This window comes from Limulus polyphemus, unplaced genomic scaffold (assembly GCF_000517525.1).
Source record: "Limulus polyphemus unplaced genomic scaffold, Limulus_polyphemus-2.1.2 Scaffold1959, whole genome shotgun sequence".
Taxonomy (NCBI): domain Eukaryota; kingdom Metazoa; phylum Arthropoda; class Merostomata; order Xiphosura; family Limulidae; genus Limulus; species Limulus polyphemus.
Genome location: NW_013667569.1, coordinates 93,291 through 106,354, shown reverse-complemented (window position 1 = coordinate 106,354; position 13,064 = coordinate 93,291). Strand labels below are relative to the sequence as shown.

At 34.0% G+C, this 13,064-nt stretch overlaps 1 protein-coding gene across 4 annotated transcripts in view; it reads right to left on the bottom strand.

The window, feature by feature from the left end:
- The window catches only part of LOC106465481 (meiosis regulator and mRNA stability factor 1-like), a 100,768-nt gene that overhangs the window by 57,563 nt on the left and 30,141 nt on the right, over positions 1–13,064 (bottom strand). For all 4 annotated transcript variants that reach the window (XM_022393391.1, XM_022393393.1, XM_022393392.1 and 1 more), the window contains one exon: positions 11,074–11,246. In XM_022393391.1, coding sequence (XP_022249099.1) covers positions 11,074–11,246 — 173 coding nt within the window. The remainder of the gene's footprint in view (positions 1–11,073; positions 11,247–13,064) is intronic.

Here is a 13,064-nt window from a genome sequence, read left to right as displayed (position 1 = left end):
CTAAGCCTTTAAAAATTTTGCACATGGAGGATATGAAACAAAATAATTTTTTTAGGTTTTATATATATACATTTGAATAACTAAAAATTCATAAATTACTAGATCAATACCATAGAATTCTACTACAATTTATCAAGCTTAGTAACTGAGCTGTATTTCAGTCTAAAAATATATGAAATTTTGAGCAGACTAAAGACACACCCAACCTCCTTGAAATCTTTGTTCAAAAGAACAAAATGGCACCCTAAGAATTTATAATGGCTGAGGAAGCCACTAGGGGGACATCCTGAGCTTCCAATTGGTTATTCATGTCGTATATAAAAGTAAGTGTATATAAGGGAGCATTTCCTAAAATGGAAAGAGGTGGGCAGGGTGCCACTGTATTATATTTATTACATGAGCAATATCTTAGCAAATAGAAAGATAAGACTCTCTTATTTTATATTCTAACTTGTCAATATTGGTAATTTGAGTTTCTAATTCATACGATACTATAGACTTAGTATCTTAACTTCACAAACATCTAATTTGAACTAGTGCTGCATTCAACATACCACGTGACACACAAAAATCTATGTTTATCTGCATTTTTTTAATATTTACTTTTAAATTAAGAAATTGGGTAATGAATAGTACTAAAATTTGAATTATAATCTACAGTTTGATACAAAAGTTACTGACATAAATTCCTGAAATAGTAATTCAATCAAATTTTGAATGTGAGTCTACAAACGAGACGACATGGCCTTTCACCAGTGACCCATCTTGAAAGGGTTGTTTAATACTTAAGTAGCCCGAGAGGTGGCTTTGGATGATGTTAGCCAGGTGTTTTCTCTTTAGTCAGCAGTTGAATATTAGTGACAGTAGCAGATAGCCTCAGTAACTTTGCAATTCATTCATGACCATGGGAATCAAACCTGAGCCTCTCAAATCACAAACTCCCTCTCAAGTATGTAACTTTGTGCTTAATAACAAACAAGCATAATGTCAATATTTCGATTAATCGAATAGCTGAATCAATAGAAAACAGTAAATAATCAGAAATTCTAATTTATTTACTCAACTGTTGGAATAATCAAAAACTATAATAAATGAAAACATTAATACTGATTAGTTTACAAGACACTAATCGACTTAAAGTTGTTCATAGGTAATTGTTACATCAATTAATCGGTCATTTCACCCAAGTCTAGTCAGAGCATGGTAAATGTGAAGCAATCTTGGGGAACTGACCAACAATTGTTGATAGGATAACTACAGACCGCTCATTTAGCCATAGGTTGGATCAATCTTTAACCATTTTCACAGGATCAATGTACATTTTTTTTCACTTTCAAAAGCACTTCCCCTATTTCAATTTCAAGCTTGTTTTTATCTATCGAAGTACCATGCTCAGATTTTCAGCATCAGATTGAAATGTGCAACCAAACACCAGCACTTCATTGACATAGATCAAACATCTCTACCTTGCAGCTTTCTGTAAGCTCCATTAGCCACTTGAAAATGGATGCATTACACAGGTTGAATGATATCATGCAAGTTTTGTACAGGCAACCCCCACATCGGGGGGGGGCTCGATGACCAAACTCCACCCCATTATCTCTACAAGCAATTTTATTTATCTAAATAAAATGTTGACTCAGATCAGGCAGCTCGCTATCCCCCTGTAAACCTGCTCACAACCCACTATTTCAGAAACACTGGTAGAGACCATTTCAGCACATCCAGACATTCATCTGTTCTTGAGAGTGAAACAAATAATGATGTGGGAAACTGGTTTACCAATCTAACATCAACAGAAGACTTCAACATATCTTCTTTATTTCTGATGAGATGACTAAGTAATCTCTGAAGGTTAAGTATTCTGTCCTTTAACATCTACTCAATTTCAGTGTTCCAGGGAAGCCTGCACAGTGACTGTTTTATCAAACAGTATCACCTGATCTATGAGGTTGCAAGTTACTGTTTTGTGACCCAAATGGCTATTGGTCCACAAACATAGTGGCCCATTCAGGCAGTAATTTACTGAGTTTCTGTCACTGTGTCGAGTCTAGACTGATCACATGCTCATTAACCAATAACTTTAGATGCTCTGGCAGCTGTGAATTTGCTCTCTCAGACATTATAATTGATGACACGCCACAGGTACAGCTGGGTTCAGCTACTCTAATATTCTTATTGTGCTGGTAACCATTCCAGTGAGAAGCTGAACAGCTAAATGCTCATAATTATAAATTGACACTTGGGAACTAAATCACTTTTCAGACAGATAACTGTACAAACTAGTGCTTTCTGGACAAGAAACAGTACATGTCATACACTGATCTCATCACTTGAGCAGATGGTAGTAATGCACTAGATTTTGTCTGAATTACACCTCAGAACATCATCTGCATATGTAGAGGTACTGTGTCAACATATACTCGGGCATTTCATTATTTATGAACCCATTAGGTCAGCAATGAATGATTTTTTAAAGGAAACCATTTTACCTGGTACAGAGAAAAAAACTGAGTGATGACGTGTGTAGTTGATCCATCATTCATCCATAAAATCCCAATACCAGAATTAAGAACAGACACAACCACCTTCATCCTATGAGTGGTACATTTCCTGAGTGAATTTGCTATCCCCCATCAAAAGTGGACATTCCATGGACATTAATCGGAAAGTTATACACTCCATTCACACCAAGTTCTAACTAACTGTTGATATTGTAATAGAAATTTCATAGCATACAAAATATTTAACTATACAGCAATACTGACCAAAGAAGAAAGATATACGACTGTGTATAGTAAGGCAATGTGACTAAAACAATACAGAGCAGATACATAAAAATTCTACATACACACACACACACTGAATGCTGAATTTTCTTTTAATATAAACTCACACTGTTCCTTTCTAAGTTAACAGAGAAAGAAAATAAAGCATTTTCTCAGTGGATTTCACTCTGGATCTTGTATCAGATTTTAACAAGCAAGACAAGTTAGTTTCAACATTCTCTTTACACGATGATTTGTACTAATAACATGTAGCATTAATTCTCTATTAATTGAATAAATAAAAAATACCACATTTTTTGAATTTTTCTCTTTAAGATAACTTTATACTTCCTAATAGTTTTGAAATAGGACACTGAATGGCCCCACATTAGTTGTGAATGTTAAATACATATGTAATCAACATATTATGATGAACTTAGCAAATAGTATTAACAACATTCAATTATGTTCAATTAGGTGGTGATTTCATGTTTTAATGGAAATTTTTTCAGTGAAAATACAACAAGACCAGTGAAAAGCCTGCTCACCTACCTACGAAAGAATTAGATTTGTATGTAAAACAAATAAGGGTGTACACTACTGGCTGTATTTTTCTTAACGCTGTTATATTTGATAAAATAGCTCCTGCTATATTCCTTATTTCGTTAAGGACTGAACTATCATCAATAAAGACAATATTTCATAAGATATTAATTAACCCATTGACTGCAGCTGTTCTAAACGTGTGTAGAAAGTTTGCAAGCCATACATTGTATACAGCACACTCGCATTGAACTGCTGAAGGCAGACTGTAGCATATACAGCAAATAAGCAGTCAATGGGTTAACACAGAAAAATATAATAAGTGGGATAAGTAATGAGTCCAATAAGTACTATTTACCAGAAAATCTCAATAAACCAATGTTGTCACATTTCTACACTGTCCAATCTAATATTCCAAATTTTCCACACAATATATTAGTAACAATAAAAGAATGAATAATACAATCATATCATAGTCTCATACTTTTGATTTTTTGTTGAAAATTTGGTTTATAGCTTGTAGACATTTACATTATTTTTGTATGCGTAAAGAAATGTGGAAAACACATACCAATAAATAAAGGTCTTGAAGTTGTAACAAATTTTTGGCTTCACGCGGCAACAACTTTTTAGAATAAAAAAAATCTAAAAATGAGTAGATTGCTTGTTTTTTTCCTTTTGACCCTTCAATTTCTTTCAGAAGCAGGTTTCAATACACCAAGTGCTTTCGCAAAAATATTCAGTCATTTGGTAGAAAACACAACACCTAATGCAAAGGTTCACAAGTTACTCAAAGAACAACACTTTAAAATATTAAATAAATTAATATATTACAAGCTAGCCTCTTAATCAACCGACTGTTTATAAGGATTGATTTCTTAGAGTTTTTTGCATCACTATACAACCCATGATAATTGAATTCTACAATAATAAGTTTAAGTAATTACTCAAACAATAAACACATAGATAGTGAATACCATTACAAGTCACAGACATCAATTCAACATTTTGTATCACATATCAACTTTAAACAGTTTTTCTTTTTGTTCATCTGTTTGAATTTTCTGAATGGACAATAATTTTAATCAATGCTGGGTATTCAAGAATAAAACTAATGAAGGTGTTTTAAAGGAATATTTTAAAATAGAACTGATTACTCCTAATTTCAACCCCTGTAGTCTCTGTTTAAATTACATTAAAATAGCTTAAAAAAATTAAAGAGTTACTACACTTGCCAAAATATTTGATTATAGTTAATCATTGAAAATTAAAACAGGTACATGTAAGTTTATCCTAAGCCTGCATTGTCACAGGTGTGATATACAAATAAAAGTTAAATTCTGTACCTCAAATTAAAGGTACATGTGCCATGCTGCGAATGACAACAATCTGCAACACAATACAGAGATACTGCATGGATTGTTGTGTTGCAAGTTTACCAAGATATAGCATATGCAGTGTTATTAGTTCTGTTATCAGATTAATCAAAATAACGTAACCATTTTTGTAACAGCATTACTTTCACTCAATTTTGATAAAGTTAAATATGTTATAAGACTGGACAACTATCAGACTAGTTTTCAAGAATCTACACAACTGGTCATAAAACACTGCACTCATTAAACCTTTCTGGAAGAGGAGGGATGGGGTATCACTGACATACCTTGGTTGTTTCTTTCTCACAGTGAAAAAACTTAGTAAATAGTATCTTGTTTTGGCTTTAAAAACATAATTTTATTTACTTTTTCTATAATTTTGTTAAGAGACACACTTCCTTTAATCTTAGAATTTAACTTTTAATATTGTTGATTAGAAAGTTCCATTTTATAAATACTGTCAGTTTCAACTTTATTTTGATTTATTTTGTCAATTGCAGTAGTCACTACTACCAGCTATGTATCTTAAAAACATGACAAAACTAACGAATATTTAATGGTGAGCTACAACCTGACCTGTCACAATGGCATGAGGTCAGGCTACGTAACAGTATTTTTGATCAAGATCAATTTATATCTAATAAAAATAGTTTATTTCCAATAAATAATAATATATTTTCCGTGTTTCAATATAATAAAATTAAAAATAATATTCAATAAGGATTTGAGTCGCAACAATATTGTGACATCACCTAATTAGGCTTACCTGATGTTTTGTAATAGAAGAAAATTATCACCATAGATTTCAAAGAAATATAACTCAACAGAAAAACATTTTCAAAAATGAAAAGAATTCCCATATCTTTGGATTGTTCCAAGTCTTCTAAACTTCCCACTAAATTTTGTTTTCTTCTTTGTAGGAGTTGCATATAATAATTTTCCAATGAAACAAAAAATTACTTCTTACACCACTTTATTCACTCTATATTGACATAAACAATGCTCTAACTAACGATACTTAAATTGTACTTTTAGTTATTTTCAAAGCTATTCTTCATTAGTAGTTATTAACATAACATTCTATGAGGTCATAAAAGGTCAGCATCAGTCCTGTAATAATATATTGTCAGACAGGAAAGGAAAATCATGCAAAAGACAACACTTGGTTAATTGTACCTCTCAACAGATGATAGTTTTGTAGCAAATAAAAACCTATGTTGTGGGATGGGCAGAAAATTCCTAAAAATAAAATAAAAAGTGCATTGTTTAAAGGTGGGACATCTTTGAGCTATGCAGAAATGCAAGTTTGAAATTTTAAAAAAAATTTTTTTTTTTGCAAATTAAACTAAAGAAATGTTACAAAATGACTAAAATATCAATTCTAATTTCATTTTGTTGAAATTAGTGTCAAATTTTAAAATTTGATATCTAGGTGTGCACTCGACACATGAAAGGTGCTTACTGGTCCAGATAGTTATGTAAGGCTGGTATGGATTATCAAAATTTAATTAACATGTTATTGCAAAGGAAGTGTAGATATATATATATATATACACTTGAAAAAAATTCATGCCACTATCAAAATTAACAACTGATGTAACAATGTTTGATAGAGATGAAAAATACAGGATTTTATTGTGCTTCCTGTTAAAATATTAAACAAACAATCTTTGAAGTATTTGGTATCCAGATGAGGAGGAAATGATTACATGATGAAGGTAATGTGAGATGAATGTATTAGGTGTGGTCCACATGCTAGCCCAAATGATTTTCTCCAAAGGATGCCAGAAATGGGCAGCCTGGGAAAGGAATAGGTGTTGGATCTGATGAGAGGACAAATGGAAAAGATAATGGGAATTGGAAGATAAGGAAGAATAAGCCAATCTGACAAGTTGGCAAATCCATCCCAGAAGGATGGTAGGTGAAATATCACAGACAGGAACCATGGAAAGAAGCCGTGCAGACAATATAACACCATAGAGCAAGAATAGGACAGAGGAGATAATCCAGGTATAAATGGGAAGACAAAGGAAGAGAAATAGGGGGGGGGGGGTGTCACCTTCACAAGCCATGTATGATGATAAAGAACACATGATATGCCAAAGGGCAAAAACATCTGACCAACAATGACTTCAGGCACAAAAGAGCAAAAAATGGGTCCTGAGGGTCAAATGGTACAGGGAGCAGGTGGCCAAAGGTTCAAAAGGAGGCAGGGTATGGGCATGGAGAGCCACTGTGAGATCCCCCCCCAAAAAAGGGGTGTAGAAAAAGAAGGACAAAGGAGACTAAAGAAACAAAAATAAAGGGAGAGTACCTGAGAAGAAAACACTTGAAAGCTTGGACCATCTTACAAAGGACTGGACAAACACCACACTTGAAGCCAGAGTGTTGTGACGTTGGGATGATGCACCTGTAACTTAGATTGTCAAAGGAGGGAGGGGAATAGTGAAAGTGGTAACAGAGGTGCTGACTGAAGGAGAAAAAAAAAACGAAACCAAGGTTGAGCAGGCAAAAAGGTGTGATGAGAAGGACCTGGCACACAGTGGACTGGATATTGGATAAAACTTGGGGAGAGACGAATGCATAGCCCTACAGTGTGACCAATCCTGACTGAAGGCACCACCACCAAAGCATGTGGAATCAGGGACCAAAAACGGGTACTTTTGCACTGAGATGGGTGGCAAACATATCTAGAAGAGAAGTACCCAACTGATTGCACAACCAGCTAAACACTTGAGGATCAAGGGACAACTCCATGGGGAGAATCTTGTCAGAACAAGACAATCAATCTGCAACAAAATTCAGAGCACCAGGAACATGACATGTCGTTAGGCATTTCCAGTGTGAATGGGCCCAGAAGAGGAATTGTAACATCCAGAAATAGAGAAAACGTGAACAGGTGTCCCCTTGTTGATTAATATACGAGACAATGGTTGAATTGTAGGAAAGAATCATAACTACTTTGTCTCGTATTAAAGGCAAAAGATGATCCAGAGCCCAATGAACAGCAAGAAACTCCAGTATATTGATGTGCATAGCTGCCTTAACCAATGATCCATAATTTTCTGTGTATCCAGATAAGCTCCCCAACCTTTCAATGAAGCATTCATAAAAAGGTGCAACTTTGGGCAGGGAGGTGGAAGAGGAATACCAATCATGGTGTTGTCTCAGTTGAGCCACTAGGCTAAATCGACATGGAGGGAGGGATGGATCCCAAGCAAGATTCCAGTGATCATGCAACATGCAGTGAAGAGTGTGCATGTGAGCATGACCTAAGAGAATGAGGGCTTCCATGGAAGCCCAAATCTACAAAAGAAGAAAAACCTCGCGTGCAGTAAGAGAAAGAGAGAATTACACCTTGAGAACTAATAATTTCATCACCTGCAAACAAAATGGAGAAGACTGGGTCCAACTGAGACAGGAGTTGAAAAACACAAGGTGGGAAGAAGAAAGGATTTCTTCAATTTGACAAGCCAACCCACCAGAGCCACCTCTCAAAGAAGCATCTGTGTGTGCTTGTGAGATATCTAAAAGAATGGAGCTCAAAAAAACCAGTCATCCATGTAATGGTGAAACTGCAGACCATGTGAATGAATAAGTCAAGCAAAGACCCTGACCATCAGACAGAAAATGTAGGGTGCAGATGCCAGACCAAATGGCAAAGTGCAGAATTGATAAACTCAACCCTTGTGGACAAAGGTATGTCTGAATGTTGAGGAAATAGGGATGTAAAGGTATGCATCTACTTTTGACATTCAAAGACACAGAGTAAATGCGTGATGAAGTTCAAGGAAGGACATTATAATGAAATAAGGACGGTCAACAAAATGGTTGAGTTGGGAGAGATCTATAACATGACGCCAGTTCCCAGTCTTCTTGGGAATGATGAATAACATGGAATAGAATCCTGCTAAAGGATGACTGACAGGTTCTATAGCATTCTTGAGAAGAAGACTCTGAATCACTTCAGAGAGACGCTGGCAGTAATGGAATCCCGAGGAGATGTGGGGATAAGAGAGGGTGGTTGAGAAAATGAAGGAAAAGACCTACTGACAACACAAGAAGCACCCAAGGATCCAAGGTGAAATTGTTCCATAGATGTACAAAATTGGTGGACCATGTCAGAATCTATGGGATAGTTACTAATAACATTGGTGGCAGGAGACTTGGCAATGAGTAATCTGGTGGCTAATCACTGAAACCCAGGAAAGAGGTACAGGCAAAGACGCAGAAGGAGGAGGATGGAAAATGGGAATAAGAGCAGGTGAAGGCTGCGATAGACAAGTAACCATGGTCTTAAGGAAGGAGTGTTGACAAGCAGCCTCCACCCTAGACTCCAAAAATAAGGAAGATCTCCAAAGACTGCCCTATGTAAAAATGGGGCCATAAAGAGGTCCTGTAGATAAGTCATGGGTAAGCCCACATTACTTAAGTTTAACTGTTGAAAAACAAAAAGTTGTGGAGAAAAAAATTTTTTTAAATCAAACACAAGTGAAATGTAAATACGTCTTCAGACTACTGTGCCAAATTGAGAAGTGAAGACTGAGTTCTGCAGTACAAAGTGAACCAGCTGTGCCAGGAGAGTGTGTCACATGCTTATTTGCATGCTACAGTGCAGCTGTACCACATTAAATACGTGGGGTAAGTGGGAGTTTCAAGGCTAGTGGTGAGGAAAAATATTGTGCATATAGAGGGCAACACTGAGCAAGAAAAACTGTTATATGAGTGGAAGTAAAGTATCAGAAACATTAAGTTTATGCAATATGTAGCATTTAATGAAAACTTGAATTCATGAAAATCTACTGTGTCTTAAAACACTTCTCAATTAAGTCCACAACTTCCTTGCCAACAAAACATATGTTCAGTATTTAAAATATATAAAATATTAGCACAAACAGTAGCAGCTTTTAACCATAGACCAGTCTTACAGAAATCCTTTTATCCTAATATTTGTGTATCATATCTATATAAATATAATTGTACTATCTCTAAAATAGAAGCGTGAGCATGTTTGGTGGGACGGGGATTCAAATCCACGACCTTCAGATTGCGAGACAAGTGCCCTAACCACCTGGCCATATAAGGGAAGCAACTTTTCATGTCTCAAGATAACCTTTCATTAATCATAAATTTACATAACTTCCATCTAGAGGATGGGTACTCCAGCTAGTAATAAATATAATTTTAAGACTATTTTTTGAAGTCTAAGTAAATAAGAGGAGTCATACTTGTGTAATTTTGTTTCATCATCCCGTACTTTTAAAAGTATTCATATTACTATATTAGTGCTTAAAACATTAAAACAAATCATAATTTCACTTGAAATTTCTCACACACACATTATAATTAAATACTGTATGCAAAAACAGACAAAATAAACAATAAATATCACACAAGCCTATATATTATTATTAAGAATAAAACACGTTTCTTGTAAAATGGGTTGTCGCTTAACCATTGTTCTTCTCATAAAAATGTTCAAATGAAAAAGAGTAGTCTACCCAAGCACTTTGAGTGTACAAAAGTACACAAAAATGTATCTGTGGTATGTGAGAAAACTTCCTAAGAATTATTATAAATGGTAGGACAGCAACGATATTTTGAAAATGTTGAAAAAAACATTATTTTACAGCTGAAATACTTCTTTGTAATTCTATAACATTAAGTTTCCAACTAACATGCAAAAGAATAAATAAATAAGTATGTAAAACAAAATAATGACAAACCTCATTTTACTTTCCTGTTGCTGAGATTCTTTTAAGGTTTAATTAGGAATTAAAATTCTACAAACCTAGCAAAGGTAATTTCTGTTTGTAATCAATGACGTTTATTTTTATGTTCTTTTTTGAAGGGGATAGTAGCTTGTCAGGTATATTTATTCAACAAAATATAATATAATAACATTCAGCTATCACAAAGTTTTCAACATATGCAGTTTTCATCTTCAGTACATTTAGATTAAAGCTTGTGAAAATGGGTCTGATACTTGTCTAGCTATTATTTGTGCTTCATTTCATGGATAGAGATTTAAAATTTGGTTGTATTGAGTATTTTGGTAGATTAAAAACAACAGTAGCGACTCTTAAAATTTCATGAAGCAGCCACAACAATGCTTTTCATATAGTTATGTCACTTTAACAACCTTCAGACTTGTCTTTCTCATTAAACATACAAACATTTTGCATATTAAAAAGCACCAACTAACACATTTTTTGTTGTTGTTTTCTTTTCAGATGTGTAAGATGTGTTTCTTAGAAAAACCTATTTCTGAGTTCAGTTTGAACAAATATTTTCAAAACAATTTGTAACTTTATAGCTTTGAAACTTTTCTAAAACTGAATTGTTAAATACATGAAATGAAATCTTTTGGATTAAAGAAATCTAACCTTTGAGCTGCTTCAGGGCTTGGAAACCTCAATATAGCAGTAGCTCCATTAACAGCCAGCACTCGTCCTCCACAGTTATCTGAAAGTTGCTTGAGTCTATTGTGTATCTGCCGAGCATCTCGATTGGTTGGTAAATCACTCACAATCAATTCACAAACTCTGTTATTTGTTCCCTTGAATAGAACGATTGTCCTTTAATAAGATAAATACACTAATACCTCAAAAAGTTTTTATAAAAATTAACATGTTTTTCTTTTTTTAAGTATGTATGTTAATCAGCTGTTACATAAATAATAGGTAGGCAAACAATAATTTATGAGCATAAGGAACTGTCTTCTTCAGACCCATGTTCTGTCAAAATAAATAGTATGTTCCACCATCAATAAAACTCTTCCTTATGCTTATAAATCATTGTTTGCCTATTTATTATTATGTGCTTCCTTACTCAACTACTATATTATTGACTTACATAAACTAAGTATCCTACATTATGAATTAAATAGCTTATCAAACCTATATAAAAGCAAGTGTGTGTCATATCATGCTTGATTTCTCAAAACAGGAAATGTCATAAAAGCCAAATAGAATAGTTTGATTACTGTCTGTCCATTACAATTTTAAATACGGGTTTGCAAGGGGGACGTCAGGGGAGGAGTGCTGTGAAACCTTATAAAAGTAGTGGGTGTTGGTATAAGCCTAAAGTAAGAAGTAGTGTGGGATTGTCTAGCTTACAGCATAGTGCATAAAATTTATCATGAAAGCAAAAATTCAATTTTAAACTTAAATCATTTCTAAATTAAGCTATTTTTTTTATATTACCAACATTTTTAATAAAAAAAAAACCTACTTTAATCAACAGAGACTCTAATAAATTAAAAAATCAACAAATATTTTCCCAGTTTTGTTGTCTATACATTTCATTTTATACTTTCAGTACACAGACTAACAGCAATATTAGGTTATACTTTTCTTGCTTTTCTATATATTAGAAGTTGTTAATCTAACTGATTTTTTAGCAGTAATTATCCTATGAATATGCAACAAATTCCTTTCGTGAATGATCTTAATTTTGATTGACTCACAAAGGAATTTATCGACATTTGACTGCCTTGACTGCACTTTTTTGCCTCTTTGTTGGTCAAGTTTTATTTTCCAAAATTTATTTATTTCAGTTAGCTATGAAATAAGAGATTAGAGTATACTATGGGGTGGAGTGGTAGTACTTGCCCTGTCATTTTTGATGGGCTATACACTAGTTTATAAATAAAAATCAATGTAAACTTGCACAAATGTTGGGGCCCTTTCTTCTCCTCATCTTCTTTACTCAGTAACTATCCATACATGACATGGATCTATCTTCCAAAATATTCCTTCTGCTTGGATTATACTGGAATGTCTCCACTTCACAGTTACCCTTTTTATAGTCCATGGCACAGATGCCAATGGATTCCTCTCAGGACTTGACTTGCAATCTTCTGGGACAACAGCTGTATTATCCAGTATTATAATTTCTTGAAGTTATCATCACAAAAACTTATAGAAAGCATTAACACCTTTCCATAGGCATTTAACTGTAGCAAGTCCATGATAAAATCCAGAGAAATTGAACTTGTACACACAGGCAGTAATTTTCTCCATTGTCAAACACTACAGCAAGTATTGTGTGCAACTGACACACTCATAAAAAAAAACAAATAAAAACCTTCTAGTCATACTTTCTATGGAGGACATTAGAGATATTTCATAAGATGATGTCACTATGTTATCTAACACAATACAGCAGGCCAAACTGTTCTATGTTATTACTCAGTACATGACAATCATTGAAATAAAATGTAATACCTATTACACAAAAGTTATAATTTTCCTAAAGTAAAAATGTATTGCCATCCGCTCACAAGTTTAGTTTTTCCCGTTTTGTGCTGCCCTCTATATGCAACCTTTTTTTCTAATGCATGTCACATGCCTTCTGTACCACCCTATTGGAATCA